Source organism: Pezoporus occidentalis, unplaced genomic scaffold (assembly GCF_034315485.1).
Source record: "Pezoporus occidentalis ecotype Australia unplaced genomic scaffold, CSIRO_AGI_Poc_V1 ctg4, whole genome shotgun sequence".
NCBI lineage: Eukaryota > Metazoa > Chordata > Aves > Psittaciformes > Psittacidae > Pezoporus > Pezoporus occidentalis.
This window is the reverse complement of record NW_026915724.1, coordinates 19,580,045-19,599,173: the sequence shown is the minus strand read 5'-3', so window position 1 is coordinate 19,599,173 and position 19,129 is coordinate 19,580,045. Positions and strand designations below refer to the sequence as shown.

General features: G+C 38.8%; 1 protein-coding gene across 6 annotated transcripts in view; it reads left to right on the top strand.

The window, feature by feature from the left end:
* MYOM1 (myomesin 1) overlaps positions 1-16,124 on the top strand; it is a 76,699-nt gene extending 60,575 nt beyond the window's left edge. For 3 of the 6 annotated variants that reach the window (XM_062632895.1, XM_062632898.1, XM_062632897.1), the window contains 7 exons: positions 1,219-1,382; positions 2,770-2,806; positions 3,128-3,150; positions 4,764-4,819; positions 9,929-10,144; positions 12,841-12,964; positions 14,135-16,124. In XM_062632895.1, coding sequence (XP_062488879.1) covers positions 1,219-1,382; positions 2,770-2,806; positions 3,128-3,150; positions 4,764-4,819; positions 9,929-10,144; positions 12,841-12,964; positions 14,135-14,346 — 832 coding nt within the window. In that variant the 3' untranslated portion in view covers positions 14,347-16,124. The other 3 variants (XR_009967453.1, XR_009967454.1, XM_062632896.1) reach the window with 2 other exon arrangements.
* The last annotated feature ends 3,005 nt before the right edge of the window (positions 16,125-19,129 follow it).

Sequence of the window (19,129 nt, the reverse complement as noted above, 5' to 3'; positions counted from 1 at the left end):
TACGGACCTAACCAAGACAGACAGAACTGAGATTTTTAAAAAGAATTTGAATGCCCAGCACCCCATAAAATTAATGGGAGTTGCATATCCATATCCAGGAGACAGCTTTGAATTCTCAGCCAGCACAAACAGTGTGTACTGGAAAACCCAAAGAAGTAAACAACTTAGATCGCTTCAAATGTATTATTACTATTCTTGCTGTTTCACTTCCTGAGGACATGGTAGCAGTTAGTCTTTAGAATGGAATGTGAATTATTGATCTCTCAATAGCCAGGATCTGCTGTTGCAGGCTGTCTATAATTATTTACACTGATGCTATTCAGTAACTCTGTCAGAGAAATGAAAGCAGTTTGAGGATTTCCTGATTCTTGGCACCCATTTGGTGCCAAGTATCACCAAAAGTCCTAAGTATTTCAAAACTATAAATGAATATAAGATATTCTGTGTTTTTCCCCTCTTAAATGTATTTTTCTTTCTCTATCTGTGTCTTCTCTATTTAATTTTTAGAAACTAATTTCATCTTGAAGCACATCAAATTAATCTAGCAAAAAAAGTTCTTTGTGTCTCCAGTATTCTTGAAATTATGAGCTTAAACATCAAAAGAAAATGAGTGGCTTATTTGACAAACATCTTTCGCTTCCTCCAGGGCAATTAACTGCTGAGAAATTAATTAATTAACTGCTAGGAAGCTGAGAAATTGATATATTTTGTAGAAGAAGATGTACGTAGGTCAAAGTAAGTTTAATTGTAAATGCCAAAGCCTAGCAGACCGTCAGAAAACATTCCAACTGGACAAACACCATTTGTGACAGAAGTGTGGTTTTTTTGTAGGTACAGCCCTGTACGGTTTTGTTTTGCCTAAACAGAAATAAACCTATGCTAAAAAGAGAACTTGAATGTTTGAGGCTGTATGGATTACCCTTCAGAGATACGGCTTTTAAAGCCGTATAACTCTTTTACAGCTCAGGTCATAGACTAAGATGCATAACCTTTCTGCAGGCTTTGAGGAAAGCTAGACCTTGAACAGGGAAAGACTGCTATATCGATTATGTCCATTTGGCCCACAGCTTTAGCAAGAATTTGAATTAAGACGTTTCAGAATATGGTGGCATACTATAGCAGCTTGGAAATCTGCAGACGTACTCAGTGACTCAACATGAACAAATGCCATTTATACTCCAGTAAAACAAAAGGGTAACATTGTTCTGTGTTTTTCAGTGATACCCAGATTAAGTTTACAGACCGAGTGAAGACTGGTGTCACCGGGGAGCAGATCTGGTTGCAGATCAGTGAGCCAACTCCACAGGATAAAGGCAAATACACAATGGAGCTCTTTGATGGTAAAACAGTACACAAAAAGACAGTGGATCTTTCTGGACAAGGTAGGCCATTCCATCTGCTAACATCATCTGTATGTGAGCATTAAGCTGTGGTAGGGTAGGAGCATCTACAGCAGTATCTTGCTACAGACCTGTTACCCTTTGGGTTGTAGGGTCTGTGTGCACACCTAGCAGCCTGGCAGTGTTTGTGGGGACAGTGCAATTTGCTTTCCCCAACCTGTGTTCTCAGATCATAAATTATGAAGGGCTTTTTCCTATTCCAAATACCCAGTTACAGTTTGCCTGTCAACCCAGCTTCTGAGCTATCTTACAAAATCCCTTCTGTTACTGGCATTGATTGGCAGCTTTAAATACAAGTTGTAGCACTGAATGCCTTCTGTATCTCTCCCTTCCAAGTAATATTCGGAGGAGGAACTGAAGAACAAGTTTGTTCTGTTACTTTCCTACTGTTATTTCTTTGATGGATATAATGAGGCTCCTTGTAATTCAGAGATGTCAAGACCTTTCATCATCATGATGAAGGACTGTTAGAGGAACAGCTAAAATTATTTGGATTGACTGTTGGAAGCTTTTACTCTGAGAGACATCTCAGATCCTAAGGAATAGATTAACTCCTTCCAAACTGCTGAGTTTCCATTCCCAGTCATTACCAGCCCTAAAGCTTCACTTAGGGTCTGCAAGCCCTGTGTAAGGGCAATAACCTTATAATCATCTCCATGTTGCTTCTTCTGTACTCTATCTCCACTTTCTGAGAAAAGAGACGATGTGTTCCCTTTCAAGTGGGAGAGGCTGACCTCTCCAATGATGGTAGCTTAGCCTGAATTAACAAAGGAGATGACAGTTTGCTGTCTGATGGCCATCAGTGTGACACTTCAGAGCAGATGAGAAAAAGAAGTAGCTTGTATTCATTAAGCCAGTGTTCTCTGAAGTGGGGTATGTGCAAGATGAGCTGCTGGGGTGCAGGAAGAAAATATGAGAACTTCAGTAGTACATTTACATAATTTATAAACAAATATACATAGATTGGGGATGCATACTCAAAAAAGTGTTAGATAGGGGTGTGCGATCAAAAAACTTTGGGAGACCACTGCTATAAGCTATTATTTAGGTGGTGAATTGTGGGTTTATTTCTCTCATTTGTGAAATTACTTCAGCCTATTTCTCTCCTATTTCTTTGTCTTAAAGCTTGACTTTTAGAAGAAAAAAAAAGTGTTTATGCATTCATATGTATATATAATAGCTGTCTTATACAAGATGGCCTTTATTAGTTGAACAATTCAGTATTTTAATGCTTATGCAATTCATATGCATCCATCCATTAATATATCTTTAATGATGCCACATCTTTTTTTTTTCTACATTTTTAATTGAAACTGGTGATGATTTATCTCTGAATCTACCTTTAAAATCAACTTTTCTCTTTACAAAGCATTTGATGATGCCATTGCTGAGTTCCAGTCACTGAAGTAAGTATTATGCCATCTAAATATGGTAATGGTAGCCATAAAATAGTAACAGTATTTGTTTGTTTTGTGCTGGAGCTAACTATATCCTATAAAACAAATATTAGTCCTACAGAAGCCTGTAGGAGTTTTGCATGTGATTTCTTTGCTGTAACTGTTATGTAACAGATAATGGAAAAAAAAAAAACCAAAAAAGCATTATTGCCAAATTATGAGATTTTCCTTAACAGATTAAAGGCAGTTGAAAAGATAAGCTATTTTTAAATCAGTCTAAGTAAAGTTTAACTGAAATTGAACTTTCCTTTTTGTTTCTTTCAACTCTAGGCAAGCCTTAATTGCAGAGAAAAGTAAGTGGGCCTTCTTTGACAATGTTTGCCATAAACTGTTTATGAAGATTTTCTTCCTCTCGAGGAAGGATGTGTGTTGGGAAAGAGAGGGCATGCATACATGCATATGTGCATGTGCTCATCCTAAAATGAGTTTGACCTTATACCAAGGAGAAACAAGGAGAGCAACTTTTTAGTCATTTAACATTGGTGCAAATCGTAGCTCATCACATTATAGTTATAGGTTATGTTGATTTTTCCCATCTAAGCTCCTGTTCTCATTACCAGTTAGTGTGCTCTAAAAATTAGCTTTGTTGCTGATATCTCTCATACATGTCCTCTGCACAAAAGTCACTTTGTTTACAAAGATGGAGGAAATAACTTGGCTAGTTTCTAACTATCTAAAATGTCAAGTGACAGAAATGAGTAAGAAAACAGCAGTAGGTTTTGCATAACACAGATGCCTAAACACAGATCCCTGAATCTCCTCATACTTCTCCCTGTGTGTCAATTCTGATATAGCTATTAAAACAAATGTAGGTATTAATTACTTAAGGAGTAAATAATCAGAAATCAACTCGAATTAAGCTCAATATTCTCCCTATTCACAAAAAAATACATAGAAAAAAATCTAAGACATCAGAGAATTCTCCCACTGCAGATGATCTTCAGACATGTATAAAAACTGGAATTTGAAAAGTTATTGGAGAAAAATGTGTAGAGAGATCTGAGCTAATTAATCCTGGATATATACTCCACATAGAGCAGGGCTTGGCTATATACAGTGATCCCTACATGTCCCAGCTGAGACAGTGCAAAGAGATCAGTAATAGCCCTGCCCTGGACACTTCCTTTCTAACCCTGGACCATTTATAAGGGGCTGGCATGTTAAGTGACATAACACAGTCCCGTTTCTCGTCTCATAAGGCTGCTATCTCTGTGCTCCAGAGCACATCTTTTACAGAGTACATTAGAAAGGAACATTCTGTATAGTCATTTCCTTCCTCTGTCAGGCTCCACCAAGACATATAATGAACAAAATCCATATTCCAGAATAAGTGTGCCAAAGCCTGCATATGATCAGCTTATTTGTATTTGTGTGAGATTCGTATGGGACTCTGAGCTTAAAACTAGGGCAGATATCAACCCCATTTACACACAGATATGCACAAAGTGGTGGAATTTCACTGTTGCCGTCAAGACTGAAGTCTGTCTTTGCATTTAGATTTAAAACCTCATCTGAACCACTTCATTAAGTGTCATTCATTTCCTTTTGGAAAAGCAACATTTTTAGTTTATGACACTAAAAATTTAGATTACCAGATCTCAAAAATTCAGATGTCTTTTGTGCAATCAGAAGTAACATTGAATTGATAGCAAATTCTGCATGACACATGCTCTTTGGTCCCCCTCTGCAAAGTGATTGACACCAACTATTAACACATCCTTTGCTGTGATTTCAACTTTTTCTTAAGTCCAAATGGTGTGTGCTAAGAATGCTGAATAGTTCTCTGCTAGCGGACACATTAGAGACAAGTTGTACATAGATAAGATAAAAGGAAAGAACTAGAGGGAAACAGAATCTGGGACATAGCTGATTTTGAGACACTAAAGAAAATTATGCTTATTTCCAGATCGCGCACGGGTCGTCGGAGGTTTGCCTGATGTTGTCACCATTCAGGAGGGCAAGGTACAGTAAATTAACTGAAGCTTTACACAACAGGCTTGAATGCCTTTCAATAGCGGGAAAATATTAACTTTTTTTTTTTCTTTAAAATCTGCTACATTATTTATTCATTGCCTGCCTTCTGTACATAATTCAACAGCCTTGAGCAGATGGGTTTATGAATTCAGGGCAGTGTCTTTTCTTAAGCATTAGATAAAAGTGAGAAGACAATGTGAGTTAAAACTCCTTATATAACCAGCTCTTTAAAAATTCATGCACAGGTTTCACAGTTAGATTTTCTTTTATAACAGGGTATCAGGGAAGCTTAATTCCTTTTTCTACCAGATAGCTAGTCATCCTGTGTCTTTTGCAGTTAACTTTCTTGCAATGTGGCAGGATAATTACACCTCTCAAGGCTGGCTTTTAAACTGTGTAAAAATAGTAAACCAACTATTAGTAATAAATCAACTCTCTTGCCCAGACAAAAGGAGAGAGTTTTCTCTATTTCATGAGTGTAAAAGAGAAGCAAGTCAAAAAAGTAACTGGTGTTACACTTGATTATATTAACAGAGTTTAGCTGAAAGAGTATTGTGAGGCACTCCCAGAGGAACACAGCTACATTAGTGCTTGAGCACAGAACAGATGACCCAGAAAGTCAGTTCTCAGTCTCGAAACCTTTTCCCAGCACACTGGTTCTACAAGCTGCTGCTTAATAGTAGTGAGACCAAGAAGTGCCGGCTCTTCACTTCCCTCTACCACTAGCCAGTTCCTCTTTACAGTATGTGTGAACATTAAAATAGGGCACGTGAATGTCATTGAAAACCTGTAACATGACAACTACTTAAGGCAGCTTCCTGATGTTTCTGGCTTTATCTGGCAATAAGTCAGCTTGGTTAAAAGTATTTGATTACAAGCTGAGCAGAGTGTTAAGAATCTAGAATTTTGGCCTCACTTAACAATGTGAGATGTATCATGGCCAACAGGCAGTAGGCTGCAGCAGTTCTGGGAAAATTAAATATGTTGGTATTACAAAATAAAATAACATCTGATTAAACCTTTTATTAAGGGATTTAGCAGTTTGGGAAATGCTGTAGAAGTAAGAAGGACTCGTGAGTATTATAACTGTAGGTAGAAGACACAAAGAAACAGAATGAATTTGCAGATTCTCAGCTTATAGTGCTCATGCTTGGAGCACTAATTGTGCTCACATCTGGTGATGAGACTCTCATATCGCTTTGGCAGGGGATAAATTTGGGTAGTTATTATTAGTTTTAAGCTTTCTGCCAAAAGAGAGTTGATATGAAGTTGAGTATGGGCTCACGAAAGCAAAATGTGAACTGTTTATAAAAAGAGAGTTTGTAAAAACTTAATTGCAGAATGTTACCCGGGCACACATTGTCCTTCACAGCAAGAACATTTGTGATGTTTGAACAAATGACTGAAAAACTCTGAGAACTCAAGACAAATATCCTTGACCTTATGTTTCTGGATTGAGTAGATAATCATTTTGATAATCAGAGTAGGACAGAGAATGATCAGGGAAAACAGTGTTTTTTTGGCTGGTGTTGGCTCATCTTCTATTGCTTGCAAATATGCCGGATAAAGGGCAATGCAGTTCTCTGTTGTCTAATGCATGCAAATTGCACAGTCATCAAGGATTTCGAAAAAGGAAGAAATGAGGTAGCAGAGGACTGTCAGTTGCAAGCTTTGATTCTGAGTACCAGTGCAGCCATAATTACAGAGTTATATGAACAGACTGGTATCCCTAGATTGAACTTCCAAGCATATGCATATCTCAATACTGTGACTGTGATGCTATTTATTATCTTCCTGCATGTGAGCTGAAGGATACGTGTGAGAACAAACGAACCAGTGTTTACCCAGTGTTAATCAAACAGTGTTCCAGATGGCCTAAGAAGCTTCCACTGATAGACATAAATGCTCTTCAGCAGTGTGGTATATTTGGAAAAGGCTAAGTGTCAGCTCATATTAGGAATTTGACCTGATAGAGAATACCAGCATAAGTTTTGTGTACAGCCAGCCAAATTAACCAAAGTGGCTCTTTCCATGAAGGCCTGTAAGTGAGTAAAGGGGGTTTATTTTTAAAAGGAGAGGCTAAGGATTCTGACAGGCATGTTTAGACCTACAGGCAACATCTTATACCCTTCTGTCCACAAACTCCCCACTCTACATTTCTGCCAGCGGTAAGTGCCCTCTCAGGTAGGCTGGAAGAAGGGAGCAGGCTCCCCTGATTGAGCTGCTTCAGTTCACTCACTGGCATCTGTCCTGGTTTAACCTTAGCTGGCAACTAAGCCCCACACAGCCACTTGCTCACTCCCCTCCCCCTGTGGGTTGGGAGACAGAATCAGCAGAGTAAAAGGGAGAAAACCCATGGGTTGAGATACAGACAGTTTTAACAGGTAGAGCAAAAGCTGCATGTGCAAGTAAAGCAAAACAAGGAATTCATTCACCACTTCCCATGGTTAGGCAGGTGTTCGGCCATCTCCAGGAAAGCAGGGCTGCATCATGCATAGCGGTTACTTGGGAAGACGAATGCCATCACTCCAAACGTCACCCCCATTCTTTCTTCTCCAAGCTCTACATGCTGAGCATGAGGCCATATGATATGGGATATCCTGTGGTCAGCTGGGGTCAGGTGTCCTGGCTGCGTGCCCTCCCAGCTTCTTGTGCCCCCAGTCTGCTCACTGGTGGGGTGGTGTCAGGAGCAGAAAAGGCCTTAACTCTGTGTAAGCACTGCTCAGCAACAATGAAAACATCTCTGTATTATCAATACTGTTTGCAGCATGACTCCAAAACATAACCCCATACCAGCTACTGTAAAGACAATCTAACTCTATCCCAGCCAAAATCAAAACATATCTTAGCACAAACCGCCCATGTGAGTTTGTGCTAATATGCAAGAGGAATGGTGACACATGAAATAGGATGATACATTTCCCTCTACCACCTGTATTACTCATGATAATCGGCAGTGAAAGGCAGAAAATGTAGTGGGGGGCACAAAGAGTTGCAGTTGCTGGTTTCTCCAAGGCCACATGCCTCAGCGATCCAGGTCCAGACTTGCTATGGGAACTCTTGTGTGGAGCTCTGAAACACTAAGACCCATCTCAAAGAGATGTGGTTTTCTTGCCCAGCATTTTTCAGATACATCAGATTTCCTCAAAGATTTCATCACTAACCACAACAACTTGACAGGTTTCCAGCCATTTCCCCCCCCCCCCCCCAAGCCAGATGACCATTAGAGCCAGACAAGTACCGGAAAAAGGGGATTATTTTGAAGAGGAAGGGTGCCTCTTCCCCCAAGAGTACAGGGCACACTTTTTTACCAGGATATCAGGTTGAATGCAGCATTATAATCAGTAATGTATGAGTAATATGAGTAATAAAGATATACATGAACAAATACAATATCCTGCCCGAAGATGAGAAAATCTGAAACAGATAGGAGCAGACACAGTGGGCAATCGCTTCTCCTTGGCTAAGGTTCCATAATTATAGGCTTACCTTCCCAAAAACCAAAGACTTCACCACCTACATAGTGAATAAGATACATCTCTGCACATTAGTAGCTGGTAAATAAATAGTAAGAGCTGGGAACATCAAGAGGAGCACTGATGTCAAACAGGAGCTACTGGTGCAAGGTTAAGCAAAATGCAGCTATTATAAGGGATGATTTAGAATAGTCATCACTGCTGCTTGAATTTCTTTGAATTAAGGAGTACTGACACCACTTCAGACACCCAAGGTTTGAATGATGCCACCAACAAGGTTGTCTGGAAATGGACATCAGCTCACTAGCACCTTGGAGTGGCAGCTGGGGCCACTCAGTGGTAATCTTTTGCCTGCTAGAGAAGCAGAAGACAATAAAAACATACTAAGCACCTGAAGGGGCCAGTATGCAATGCCTGGCTGAGGCTGAGGTCATGTTTGTATCGAGCGATAAGGAAGAGGAGGAAATGTAAAACTTCTTGTTTTCCCCTTGTTTTTCAAAAAGATGGACTGATACGGCATTCCAAACCACATTCACATTCACACCAGAGGGCTTTAAGAGGAGGCAGTCAACAGCCTCACATGGTCACCATCTGTAGGTGCTGCAGGAAATCAGATAGAGGCCATTTCCACCCTGCCATAACCACCTTTCACTTGGACTCTGCCTTTCCTTTGTTACCAAGAATTATGTGTTGTTGATGGAGGAAAGACACGCGGGATTTATTTGATTTTTATTTTGTTCTCAGAGGTACAAAAATCTTTCTTTTTTTTTACAGAGGTATCCATTTTTTCTATCTGCTCATTTCAGCAGCCTCCTAGGTGTCTCTCTTCTGCCCCATCTTCCACCATCACACTATCGGATAAGAGGCAGAAAGGTGAAAGGAAGGTAGTCTGTTCAATAGATTTCTCATTGTAGATATTATCATGACAGCCTATAAGGGCCAACAAAATGAAGATACTTCCTTCAGTCTGATCAGACTGAATCCAGTCCTTCAGAACACTAAAGGGAAATACTTATGTGAACACCAAAGAAAGGGTAAAGCCTGTATTGATTTACATTGGGAACAGTTTTACAGGACTGCATAAAACAATTCAAGTCTGTTGGAAGAGCTGTCAGGGCACAGCTTAAGAAGTTTCTAAATTAAACAATATAGTCCAGGGACACTTTGTTCTTAGTTATTTAAAAAGGCAGGCACACTTTCTTCACTTCTGGGGTAAATACATAGTGAGCGTAACATGAAATACATTCATGTTAAGTTGAATGACGGTTCACGATGGTTCCTCAAATTCTTATTTCAGCTTGAACATGCAAAATGCTGACAACATCTAATTTTATATTAAACAGTATGCATGGGGAAAGCTCTGATGATGATTATGAGAGCAAAGAAGAAGGTCCATGAAATATTTAAAGGTTTTAATGGAGTTTATGAATTAACTGAGTTCCTCACTTTCGTTTATAATACAGAAGACTGACAAAAATTATTGATTACTGATGATAATATACATCTATTTACTAAAAGCAGGAAGCTAAGTGGGGAGTTGGATCATTTGGAGAGTCAGCTATCAAAAATCACAGCAGATATTTACTGACTGACTTACAATCATTTTGTACTTCTTCTATAGGCACTTAATCTTTCTTGCACTGTCTGGGGAGATCCTACCCCAGAGGTGTCGTGGCTGAAGAACGAAAAATCATTTGTATCAGATGCTAATTGCATCCTGAAATTTGAATCTGGAAAAAACGTCAGCTTTACCATCTCCAGTGTGTCTACACTCGACTCTGGGAAATACTCCATTGTGGTGAAGAACAAGTACGGCACAGAGATAAGCGACGTCACTGTAAGTGTGTACATACCTGAGGAAGAGAGACGGTCTGAGGAAGAGAAAGAAGAAAAGAAAACAAAAGCATGAACTTAAGACTAGAAAACAGAAGTCTGGGGGAGATTTTGGATGATAGGGTGACATAATCTGTGTGTGTAAATGGCTTTCTGCTTTGGCAGGCAGCCTTGGATTCCTCCATTCACTTCACTTTTGTTTCTAACTTGCTTAATTGTGCCAGGGAAAACAGGGCCTTACCTTAATATTTTCTTACTGCTAACTTCACAGAACCTAACTGTGGCATCTTCAGTCAGGCCAAATGCATGCTGGCTGTACACACAGGTCTACCATTTGACCCTCTTCCTGAAGCATTTGACCCTACAACAAAAATGGAAAGGGTGAAGAAGTTTTAATGGAGGCAACTGATGAGGTAGATGGAAAGATAAAAAATGATTGAGGCATTTTTGAGCAGCAGTTTAGATTTGTTCCAACATTGGTAAAGTAGCATAGATGGAATGCGTTAGAGAATTAAATCATGGAGAAACTAGTGCTGGGTTTTGTCTACATTAAGGCCCCTTTGTATTGCTGTGTTAATTTACAGAGGCCTTAGTATGGGTGTCATTTACGTCCATAAATATTGTTTAATCTGCCCATTTGGGGTAAAAGTACTGTAACATAAATAAAAATTATGCTTAGGAGGCCAGAATATTAATGTGTGTGTGTGTCTGCAAAAATGTATGAACTCTCCTCTGTGTTCACAAATAAACTGAATTCACTTCTTTCCTTCCATCACAAGCTTGTTTCACTGTGTCTTGTTTTACTAGTCACTGTTCTGGTAGTTGTGCACAATATTTTAGTGTCTTAATGCTTTCACCACTGTGATTACCTCTACCTTCCCTTTAGATCACTGTTAATCTTCACTTCACTGTTCACGATAAAACCCACAATAGCACCTCTTCACACCTCTCTGTCTGGACTTTCACTGTGTCATGTCTCAACAAGGTATTTTTGCACCTTTAGACACAGCAATAGTCTCATCCAATCCGGTTCATTCATTCAGTTCATTCAATTCATGCTTATGAATTTTTACTGAAGGGTGCTAGGTAAGTATTTTGCTAGACTGAGACCTCAGTTAAGTTAATCCAAACTTAACACTGGAGATCAGAAATAACACATTTTGTCAAGATGTCTTAAAGCTACAAAAAGAATCTTCACTGGAGTGTAATAAGAGAAGTGGTGTTTTTTTTTTTTCAGATAAAAATGCTTCAGACAAAAAAATACATTTGTCCAGATCTGTGAACACACTTACAATGCCATTGATTACTATTAGCTGAGGAAGAACAGAATGTACATGTATGTCCATTCTTCTAGACATATGTGCAATATATACATGTTACAGAATACATATATATGATCAGAAGCAGTCATCAGCCCAATTGCTAATTAAAAATGTCCCATATTAATAATTCTCGTAATTATTAGTCTTAGAACAGCACAACTCTTCACACCAAAATCTAAAGAACTAATGTGTATGTTTTCAGTATAAGCATATGTGTGTGACCTTCCACATACTTTCTCTCTTAATTTTAAACCCTTGACATGTGAAGTTTAGTGTCAGCTAATGTAAAAGGCAAAGTGGAAGCATGAGGGAATTCTCAAGTAATGATTAAAACCAGTTATCAATGGTGAAAGTGGCTATTTTTGCAATTTTAAAATATTTTTTTAAGTCAGTTTCTATAAAGGGCTATTTTATGATCTTAATAATTAAAAAAAAAATTAAAAATCCAGATTTAGATCAGGTTTACGATTTATAACTTACCAAAACATGTTAGCATGTGCTTAACTTCATGCACAAACAGTTCCACTGGTTTAAGGAGGATGTTAAGTTTATTTGGCATAGATAAACTTCCAGGATAGATTTCACATCACAGGTATTTTTAACATGAAATTACGTAAAACTAATGTGTTTTCAGCATTTCACTTATCTCCTAAAATAGTTAAAACTCAAGTATCAAGCTCGATGACACTATTGCAATTTTAAGGTTCAAGTGTGTAATTACGTACATTAATGAATCCATACCTGTTATTAAAAAAGTTCAGACTAGTCACAACAACTGCATATCAAACAGCTTAATTTTAAAATTTCAAGATACAATCATGAGAATATCTGCAACTGGAGATAGAGCAAGATTCTTCTGAGTGTAAAGAACTAATGTAAAATTAACTGATAATTTTGCTTAGTATGACATGAAGCCAATTAAAGGACGATAAGCAGGTCCCTCCATCTTGGTGCCAGGACAACATACACCCTAAAACCAAGTATCACACCTCTTCCATCCTCCACGGTGCAAACAAGAATATGACTTGCTTTTTGCAATACCTGATAACTTATGTTTATTGTTTAGTATTAGCATATTTTTAATAATGAGTGCATTTTGGCAGCAGTTTATTACTACTGCTTTATCTTCAAAAATCTGTTCTCCTGCATCCCATCTTTTGGGAAAATTGTGAGGGAATACAAGTGGGACATTTCCCAGATAACAGCCTGGATCCTACTTCGCTTTGGAAGGTGTATGTTTCAAATCTCTGAAAGTTAGAGAGTAATAGCTGCTCCTAGACATATTCCTGTCTAGGATTCTGTTGTGGTGGTTTCAAACTGAATTTGTGATGCACCCACATTTCTCGCTTGTGCCCTTTTTGTTCTTGCTTTGCTTCAGGTGATTGTGATTTCTGTGTCAGGACAGACAGACACAGTCCAAGGACATGATCAAAATAATGTAACTGTATCTAAAAAGAAAAAAATGACAACAGGAAGCAAACGGAAGGAAAGGGAAAAGAAAGGTAAGAACACTTTTATCTTTATGGTCCTCTACTCCAAGGAACAAACTGGTAAACGTGCAGTTAATAGTCTGTGCCAATCAATATTTCTCTGATCCCAAACATTCAAATTTACAGTGTATCTGCTCTTAACAATAAAAGCAAAGGTAAACCTCAGTGAAAGACATTTAAATCAACACTTTTAAATCATCTTTCTACTGGGCTGTGAGTTCTCATCTTGGCTCACCCGGCTGACACAAGTTTTTTAAGCAATAATAAATACTTTGAAGTTCCTGGATGCAGAGGAAAGACCTCCTAAGCATTTATATATACACAGATGGTGTTATTTTCCAAAGGGAGACTTATTTCAGGTAGATGTTTGACAGTTAACAAAAAAAAACCACAACCCGAAACCCAAAAGGGCCTTGCTAATTAAGAGGCTCTAAATGCCAAAGTGTTTTAGAAAATCCTGATTGTAGAACCACTATTTGAGATTAATCAATTATTCTCTTTATGTCCATATTGAATGGTAAAGTTGGAATTATGGGTGACCTTTTGTCCAATTTAGAGAAAAGGTAGAAAATGAAAAGCTCTCTGGTGTTTCAGCATTCTTACACGCTACAGAATTGTACTGTTCCTTTAGACTTTTACTATATAATTGCTACTTGGACATTGATTTATTCTGCACAATTACCAGTCCCTCATGTAGAGCATTTTAGCTCCAAATAAGGCTTAAATTCCAGCATTATCAGAACATCTGTTTCACATATTTTTGCCTAAGTATTTTTTCTGTGTATACATGTTATATCATTGCTGACAGAACATTTTACACTCTATTCCCCTCCCCTTTCTGCTCTTAAGGGAAGAACAAATATTTAAATACATTTCTTTCCTTTCCTGCCTTAATGGTATGGGTAACCTAGACATTTCTGAGCAGTTCTGTAAATTAGGTGAGTTATGTGAGAAACAATTCTTTACATGTCTTTAAAAAGACATCGGAGACCATAAAGACTTGGGCTTGCTTTTGGTTCTGTAAAAAGTAGTAATGTCATTTGTGATACTGTATCTCTCTCTATGGGTATGGGAAGAGGAAAAGAACACGATAAGGTCATAACCAATGTGAAAGCAAAACTTACCTTATGTACCTCTGTGTTGCTGAGCATAGTAAATGGAGGAAAATCTTATTACTTGTAGAAGAGACTTCTGCGACAAAAGAGACACCTGATATAAATGAAATCTGCCCTGTTGAAAAAGAAAAGGATACAAAAAGCAACCAGCAAGCAGCAAAGAAGACTGGTGGAAAGGCAGCAGTAGCGGAAAAGGTTCCTCAGCACACAGAAAGCTTAGATAAGCAGGGAAAGAAACCACTGGAAAAAACAGGCTTGTGTAAACCCCCCTGTTCTTGAATAAAGAACAAATGGGATCTTGTGATCAGGATGACAAGTCAAAGCTGAGATTCATGAGCAGCCATACCTTAATACAAAAGTTTATTAGTGTTTTTTGTAACATTTGTAATGCTTCATAACTTTAAATGCACAGTAGATGGGTACTTATGTCTCAGTACCACATTACTTGCACTGCAGCAATTTCTAAGTATCTAAACAATGATCCATGTACTGACAAGGTGATTTTACTTACTAAAAAATGTGCATGATAAGAAGAGTTTAATAGAGCAAATCCTGTCCAGAACTGGCCTATTTACTACTCTGCAAAAGAATGGTGATATAAATTACGGGGCTTTGTTAATTGATATTTGTAGGCCACCACAGCTTGAGGCAGACCCTGCTTACTTTCTCAACGAAACCATACATACAGTCCTCTTACTGTCACGTGGGCTGTACTTTTCACCATGACTAGTTTGGCCACAGAGGAAGGTTCCCAGAAACAGAACTATCTCCCATGGATGCAGGGGTGTCATAAGTAGATTTTCTTTTGATCCAAGTTTCTTTCAAGCAAACCTGCTCCATCAGGTGAATCAGGATGACATCTGGGCATTTCACATCATTCAGGCTTAGATAACTGCTTTTCAGTCCTCTCCATTAGTTCTCTCATGGCCTTGGTGAGGTACTGTGGATACAGTATTAACCCATAAAGTATCAGCTGCCCCACATGCTCGTTTCCTTCCATACTTTTTGCTGCAGCAATCACACTACACAAATCAAAACGTGCCTGCTATACAAAAACAAGTGGTGGGAGAAACTTTAAAATACAGACTGAACTACAACTAAGATCATCCTGCTAGACTTAAGTACTGACACACAGAGCTTGATTCAGTTCTACATTGCATCTCGTTCTACATCTATGTATTATAGTTTAAATTAGTAGGAGACTGGAGTAGCCCAGCAGCAAATGATGTGAGCGTAGCTCCCGTAACAGAAATGCACTGAGGAGCATTTCCACACTAGGAGACTTTTAAAATGAGAACCATAACACATGTAGGTTCTCACGCAACTGTTACAGAAAAGGTAAATTTCTATAAAGATGTGAGATTACATCACTCCGCAGAGTTACAGTCTGGCCTTTCAAAACATTACAAAGCTGCAGCTGTTTCACAAAACTCTTAACTCCTCTTTGCCATGGCAATTATTTCAACCTGCCTTACCTCTGTAAAAATCCATCACTTCCTACAACTCCTTTGGGTTGGGAGCCCATCTCCCACTGACACCAACGGCAGCATGTAAGTTATATATATAGAACAGCCTGTACCACTGAGAGCCTGATCCAATTCCTGCAAAATGCCACAGGGGTCTTTTCATTAGCTTTAATAGAAAACAAGCTGGATCTCACACGAATGTTCTAAAAATGTCTCAAATCTCAGATTACAAAACCCATTTTGCCCAGTGTGAAGCCAATGGCAGATCTATCTTTTGTGTTACTGTAGCAGAATTAGGTCTTAGCTTTTTACTGAAAAAAAAACAAGAAGCCAGTATTTTCCTGATACTCAATTGAAGCCTACTGGAAATACTTAAAAAAAAAACAAACTAAAATGTACTAGGGTGGAGGTTTGGGGTTTTTCTGTTTGTTTGTTTTGCTTCTTTTGTTTTGAGGATGGTTCCTCAAAAAGCTGGAAATGCAGTCACACCAGTATTGTTTTACTGGAAATGATTTGCTCTCCAAAAGCACGGTGTTGTGATGCATGGTAAACAAGATATACACAAATAAACATTTCAAAGAATTAGAAAAAGCATTTTTTTTATTATTTAAGCTGTAGTTGCTCACAAATGTATACCAAATATTCAAAATTAATAGAATTGTTGAGTATATAAAAGTCTAATTATGTTTCCATGGTTGAGTAATTTTTCTTGCATTCTGTATATATATGTTCTATTCTTCATGATGACTACGAAAATTTGTTCCAGTCTCTGTTCCATTACATGATGATAGAATGCAAATCATTTCTGAAGCAACAGAATTGCCTATCAAACAGAATCATTTGACTACATTTAAAACCAGACACTGATTCCAATGTTTATCTGAAGTGCCCCTTCTGGATAGTATCTTCTTTCTTGCCTACATATTCCACTCCAGCATGCATTACTCTCTCTATTGAAATTCAAATTCAATTCTATATTCGACTCTATTATAAATTCATATTCTTCCGTTATAACAACTGTATTTAAGAGTGTGAGAAAGTGTAGCATTAAGCTAAATTATCTAATCACTTTCCAAAATTACGAAGTGCTATTTCTGAAGATGAAAGAAGATGTGAAAAAGAGGGTTTTACTTTGTCTTCCACTGTCATAAAGTCATTGTGATTCCAGGTGTCCTTGAGTTCTTCTGAGAATTAATCCTAGATTTGTGACCCAGTTATTGAGGAAGATCTGTGGCCTGAGAGTGACAAACCAGAATTTGGCGATACTCAAAGCCATAATCTTTGACGCAATTAGCTGCAAAGTGAGATCATCCCTGAACTGGTGTAGTGCTCTGTATCCTTGAACAGTAAGGTGAACACATGAATGAGATTCCACATAAGCTGCACTTCCACTGACTAGACAGACATCCAAACCAAATCTTTCCACACAAGTGTTTTGTCTTCCTAAAAGGACAGTAAGTTTTAAGAACTGAAGCAAAATGTTGGCCAGGCAAAAGAGACACAAAAGCTGTAAAGAGTAGAGAAAACTCTTTCTTTCCACGAGGGCTTTGGGAGATGAAGGTACTGTGAGAGAAACGGTGGGGGGATAAGACTGCTGGCAAGGAGAGGAAGGAAGGCACCAGATTCGGCTGCAATCTTCTGCTGACTTCCCATCTCTCATTTCCCATTTCATTACACAAGATGCCTTTCCTGTAATCCTTCTCCTTGTGCACATTTTCAAATGCAACACCTTTCCTTCCCTCTTTCCCCACTTTGCTCTTATACCATCCATTCAATTTGATACAGTTATTTCCAGTTCACCGTTTCATCACTCATGCTAACAGGCGCAGAATAAACCCTTCTTAATTAGGCTGTGATTTTGGCAAGAATAAGGAGATTCATAGCAGGAGGCCTGCAACCCTACCGTATCTATTATCACAAAATGGTTTGTGAAACACCTGCTAATGACTGAATGGAGAAATATTGCTTACATGACACTTGATCCAAGTGTGCCGACTTAACCAAATATCCTAAAGCTACAAACAAGTTCATCAACTAAAGCAGGACTATTGGTGTGCTTAAATATTTCGGTGGCCTGGGGTTACAGTTCCTTACAGGCCTGGATCTGGCTATTAACATTTTAACATTCCTAATTTTTTCCAACTGCTAAATGGAAACTAAACCAATTTGTTACATCCTATCATAATGTCATTTTGATCTCTGAGAAGCTACTGAAACGCTCCTGAGAGGGCATATGCTAGTCATGACTAAGATGCAGAGATAAAGAGTCTCTCAGGTTTACTAGGAGTAAGATGTAAGAGTCTAAACAACAATAAAAAATAAATGTTTAAGGATATCCTGGCTGCTGTAATATGAGTAGGGGTGATGGTGAGCATGGGATAAATGACTGCTACAAACAATGGTTTCTGGGTGTTGTATGCATACAAACAGGCAATGAGACATCAACAATGTCTCATCAATGATGTCATCTTTTTTTTTTCCCCGTATGTGGCCAAAGACTTTGTTTTGTATTAATACATATATATATATATATAATTGTTGTAACAACTAAGCAAAAGGCCATTTTTTCTTTCATCTACAAATGTCAGCAACACATTGAGCTCTCAGGGACCAATGCAAGCTGGTGGTCGCCACATCCCTACGCTTACAGCTCTCTACTCTCTACAGAACCACACTTCTGAGACTTCACCAAAGCCATGCCTAGCACCTCGTATCCTCCCAGACCTGTGACTTACCCCTGGCGCTTTGTATCCTGCTGGAGACCCCTCATCATTTCTTGCCTAGCCCTATGCAGGCTCCCTCTCTCACACATTATTGCTGCTAGACATGATCTGGCAGTTGAACAGCCAGAGAGCCACTGATTTATGTATGATTTATGCTTTCAAATTATTTCCCCATCAGAAACCAAACCAACCAAAAGTAAGCAGTCACTCTCATCACACCCTCCCCTCTCCCTGATGGGGAAAATAACAGTGACATTTCTGGTGAAAAAGCAAAATGAATGCAAATGAGGTGGCAGGTTTCCTCTGGCCTGGAGTCCCTGGTTTCACTACCACTGAGTTATGGCTCAACAAGGACTGCAAATCATGCCTAGATGTAGAGAGATCCTATCTACACCACTATATAGTGTGTAACTCCACACAATCAGAGTGGAAACAAATCTCACTTGATGCAGCTGTGGAAAATGCAAGCCTTTTCTACAGCTTGATCATAATCTATGTGTAAGTGCAAAAGAGCAGAGAATATCTGCTCTTTATCTGGACGTCCATAAATCCATGGGTCCAGATGGGATGCACCCGCGGGTGCTGAGGGAACTGGCGGAAGTCATTGCTAGACCACTCGCCATCATCTTTACCAAGTCCTGGGAAACGGGAGAGGTGCCTGAGGACTGGAGGAAAGCAAATGTCACTCCGGTCTTCAAAAAGGGCAAGAAGGAGGACCCGGGTAACTATAGACCGGTCAGCCTCACCTCCATACCTGGGAAAGTGATGGAACACCTTGTCCTTGGTGCCATCTTAAAGCATATCAAGGATAAGAGGGTTATGAGGGGCAGTCAACATGGCTTCACCAGGGGGAAATCATGTTTGACCAATCTC